The sequence below is a fragment of the Cucurbita moschata genome, unplaced genomic scaffold (assembly GCF_002738365.1).
Source record: "Cucurbita moschata cultivar Rifu unplaced genomic scaffold, Cmos_1.0 Cmo_Scf00041, whole genome shotgun sequence".
Taxonomy (NCBI): domain Eukaryota; kingdom Viridiplantae; phylum Streptophyta; class Magnoliopsida; order Cucurbitales; family Cucurbitaceae; genus Cucurbita; species Cucurbita moschata.
The window spans coordinates 785,743-790,330 of NW_019268557.1; the positions used below are offsets into that span (position 1 = coordinate 785,743).

General features: G+C 35.5%; 1 protein-coding gene across 16 annotated transcripts in view; it reads left to right on the plus strand.

Moving 5' to 3' along the window:
* LOC111432992 (60S ribosomal protein L32-1-like) overlaps positions 1-2,167 on the plus strand; it is a 22,077-nt gene extending 19,910 nt beyond the window's left edge. For 2 of the 16 annotated variants that reach the window (XM_023069852.1, XM_023069864.1), the window contains 4 exons: positions 121-158; positions 387-498; positions 1,578-1,759; positions 1,881-2,167. In XM_023069852.1, coding sequence (XP_022925620.1) covers positions 121-158; positions 387-427 — 79 coding nt within the window. In that variant the 3' untranslated portion in view covers positions 428-498; positions 1,578-1,759; positions 1,881-2,167. Of the gene's footprint in view, positions 1-103; positions 159-386; positions 499-1,577; positions 1,761-1,880 lie in introns of those variants that run through there. The other 14 variants (XM_023069853.1, XM_023069865.1, XM_023069861.1 and 11 more) reach the window with 12 other exon arrangements.
* Positions 2,168-4,588: the final 2,421 nt, after the last annotated feature.

The window sequence follows — 4,588 nt, forward strand, 5'->3', positions numbered from 1 at the left end:
AAAAAAAAAAAAAAAAAAAAAAAAAACCCGTAAACTTTGACCCACGAAAACCCTAATGCCGCAGCCAATCCACTGTACCTCTTATATAAATATAAACCTGAAGGGTTGAGATTCGAGTTCGGGGGGTCTTGGAAAGCAAACTCCGATTCCGATTGCCGGTATATCTCTTTCTCTCTATTCCTATCTTCTGTTCGTATGACTTCTAGCTTTCACGCTCTACCACTGCACCACTGCACCACTGCAATATGATCTTGCAACATTAAGTAGTTTATTTCAAGTCAAATGCGATTTTAGGCTGTAGGTGATTCAAACGTTCTGTTGTTATTTTGTTGAGTCAACATTCTTTCAATCAGTCATTTTGGAGCTGAGAAATCTGCTTGGTTTAGAGTTTATAGGAACTAAGAAGATATGGCGGTGCCGTTGCTGACGAAGAAGATCGTTAAGAAGCGGGTTAAGCAGTTCAAAAGGCCCCAGAGTGACCGCAAGATCTCTGTCAAAGTATGTACATGAACTATTGTTAGTTTTCCTCTGCATAACTAGAATTTCTGCTTGCTAGTGATTTTGCATTCAACTATGTGTATATGCATACGAGAATTGTGTTTCGCTCTGCTCACTGGTGATGATGGAGACGTTTTAATTCTCATTGAATCTGTACAATTTTCCATCTCGATCTTTAAGTTGTTCTGTTGATTATTCGGTGCTAACAGTCCATTTATCTCATCAAGGAATGTCACGAAGTATTTTGTCGCTCCATTCTTATTTGCATTGCTTGATACTATCGATGTTTAGCATAATGTGTCGTTAAGTTGTATAAATTGTTCAAAACCACGATAGTTTTTTCCTCGTTTTCAGTTTTCTCATTGTTCCACCTCTCTTACTGCTATCGCTTAATGAAATGTTGTTCAACCTACCACTGTTTAAATTTTATAACAAGAGTATGCTACAGCAATGATGTTTACCGTGGCGAATATTGGTGCAACAAGTTCTTTGGCTTTTGAATGATAAGGTCGATATCATGCAATAAGAATCAGTATGTTGTTCAGTAAACGCTAGTTGCATTGCAATTACATATTGAAGTTCAATTCAATTCTCTAACAATGGCTCTCTCCACCAGTATCAGCAGTGTTCTTTTCTTTATCATAAATTTTTGTGGAGTTAATTGTCCGTGATAGCTGGTTTCTTTATCCAGCATTTTCTTTGAAGTGCAAAGATTGCTACCCTGTATAGAGTTTCATTATCCTCTTCTGAATGCTTTTAAAATCCTTTTCTTGTTTTCTTATGGGCTTTCTGTCCCTGCAACCTTGCTTATAATTCTACTGCTATCACTTGCCATGATTTAACCATAAGTTGAGTGGTGATGTGACATGTCGTGTTGTCCTTATTGGTAAACTATACCCAATTATCTTTAATACTTTGTTTGTTTTGTATCCTTTATCCTTGTATCTTACACCTGCTTGATGCATCTTTGTATTTTGTGATCTATCTTATGTATTAGCTTAATGTGAAGTCAAACATGTGCATAAATTTTTTTACCTCCTGTAAATTTACCAAGTGATTGCTCAAATGTACGTTGACAGACAAACTGGCGTAGACCAAAGGGTATTGATTCTCGTGTTCGACGGAAGTTCAAAGGATGCACTTTGATGCCAAACATTGGTTATGGTACTGACAAGAAGACCCGTCATTATCTTCCTAATGGATTCAAGAAGTTCGTTGTGCACAACGTCAAGGAGCTTGAACTGTTGATGATGCACAATAGGCAAGCACTGATCTCTTCACATTTCATTTGAATTATGTCATTACTCCTGAACTCGATGATTAACTAGATTTAGAAAGATATATTGCATGGCTGATTCATTTTTCTAATTCAATTATTTCAGGACTTACTGTGCTGAGATTGCACATGATGTTTCCACAAGAAAGAGGAAGGAGATTGTGGAGAGAGCTGCCCAGCTCGATGTAGTTGTCACCAACAAGCTTGCTAGGTTGCGCAGCCAGGAGGATGAATGAGCCTAGATTCTCTTTTTGTTTCGTTAGTGCTGTCTTTTTAATACCGTTCCATGAATTTGACATCGCCTCAGAATTGGCTTGCTGTATTTCTATTCTGTTGGATGTCTTTTTATTCGACTGTGATTTCTAATTCCATTTGTCATTTTTGGTTTATTCATCTGTGAGTTTCCTTATTGACTGCTTTCAAGATTTTGTGAGATTCCGCCTCGGTTGGAAGGAAAAACGTATTCCTTATAAGAGTGTACGAGTCAAGATAGATAATCTAGAGGTGAGCTTGGACTGGACTGAGCTTGAATGGTTAGAGTGGTGTTGATTCTAAAATGTTCTCAGAACAAATGCTTTTGGTGCAAGTTATTTAATCTTCTTTGTGCTTTTAAATTGTACAATTGAAGTGATTCAATTGTCATCTTTCATTTCCAATGCATGAATTTCTGTCGATTCACATTCCTGGAATGTTCTCTCAGGTTTCTTGGTCCCTCAGTTCTCTGATTCTCAAAAGTACAATCGCCATGTTTTCCTTGGCCCACATAAGCTCATCTACATAAGATGACGACTCATTTTCAGTACAATTATCATTAAACAGAAAAGAAATGCCGTGATGAAATGAACGTTCAACCAAATGTGCATTTAATTCCACCAGTTGAACTAAAATTTCAGGAATTTGAGTTGTCCTGAGGGACGAATCCTCCCCCTGATTTTCATGACTCTTCATGCTTTCCAGTTCGTCGATCAATTTGTCCACTCTTTCAGACGAAGTCAGAAGCAGGTCCCTCACCTTCTCAAGAAAATCAAAGTTATCCTGCAATTCGAATCTCGCTTTCTGTGCGTCTTTCAACATCGGAAATGTATGATCAATGAGTTCATAGAATTTCAACAAAATTTCCTCCAGTTCTTCAAGAAGGTCCGGAGCTGAATCAAATCGACCATTCGAATCTCCATGCAGATCATTTTGATCTTTCCTCAATTTATCGGCCGCGTTCACGGATTCACGAACTGACTCCATGAACCGAAGGATAAAATCTTCGTCTTCCTTGATAGTATATCCAGATTGAGATGCATCTTCATGGAGAGCTTCCTGGTTTTCTTCTTTAATTCTATTCGTGAATCCGCCATCGCTTTCTTTGTCTGCAAGGCCTTGATGACCATTCAAGTATCTATCCAGATCTTTCTGTTCTTTCTTGCATTTAGAAGCCTCGTTCACGGATTTACAAAGTGAATCGTTCAACCGAAGGAGGATATCTTTGTCTTCCTTGATATCATGTCGGGAATGCAACTCATCTTGATGTTGATCTTCCTGATTTTCTTCTTCAATTTTATGCTTGAATCCGCCATGGCTTTCTTTGTCTGCAAGTCTTCGACGAGCACCCAAAACGTGGTGCAGATCACAATGTTGTATCTTGAATTCACGATCTGACTCCAAGGTCCATCCCTTCAACCAAAGGAGAATATCTTCATCTTTCTTGATTTCTGTAATTATCATGTTTGAAATCTCAACTTTCTTTTCTCCCTATGTAATCCTAAACTAATGGAGCGTTTGCAGGGAAAAGCCTGAAGATCGCGATGGACTCAACTCGAAGAACTCGAAGAAGTCATTCAGATTCAAGAAACGCCATTGATCGGTGAGTCTATCTACTGATTCAAAATCTTCTACTTCCTATTTTCTTATTTCTAAGCCTACAAAGCGGAAAACGGCTTTAGAAACTTTATATTTAGATCAAAATTTGAACATTTTTATAGTCAAATTTTGACCAATTTCATAACAATCATTTTCATCCTACAAAATAAAATTTGTGTTAAAAAAATATTTATTAATAACTTAAAACAATTATATATTACCTAACAGATTAAGCTTAAAATCAAATCAAATCAACAAATTAAATAAGATTTTTATGTTTAAAGATGAAAATTATCACTGGATAAGGATTTCGTTTTTTGTTTTGAAATTTATGCATGTATCTTCTCAATTTTCTTTTTACTTTTAACAACATTTTTTTTTAAGAAAATAATAAAAAAATGGATATTCTCTCATCAAAATTATACTGATATTAATATCATGATCCACAAAAAGAATATTAAATTTCTAAATTAGATTTTTATTCATTTGAGTTATCAAATTAAAATGATAATTGATATTTTATATTTATTAAGATATGCTCGGACAATATCATAACTATACTTAGATCATACCTTATATTTTTTTTTTGGACTTGGAAGAAGTAAATTTATAGCTAGAAAATTGAAGAACAACAAATATTTTTTCATTTTTCTAAAATGACTTTAAGAGAAGCTATATTAATTGCTAGTTTCATGATTCTACTGATTACAAAAAAATGGAATGTAAAGGAACATGAAATGATCCTGAAAATCCAGGACCAACCAAGAATTAGGTTCCTGAAACAAAAAAGAAAGTAGAAATTCGAATGAAATCTTGAAAGAAAAACGCTGAAACATTTTTTCTGCTCCTATTGATGATATTACTGTGTTTGTTCATCCTCATCCTTCTCCACCTGCTTCAGTACTTTGATTCCCTCCATTATTTCATTTAGTTCTTCCTTGGAACTCTCAAGCTCATCCAAAC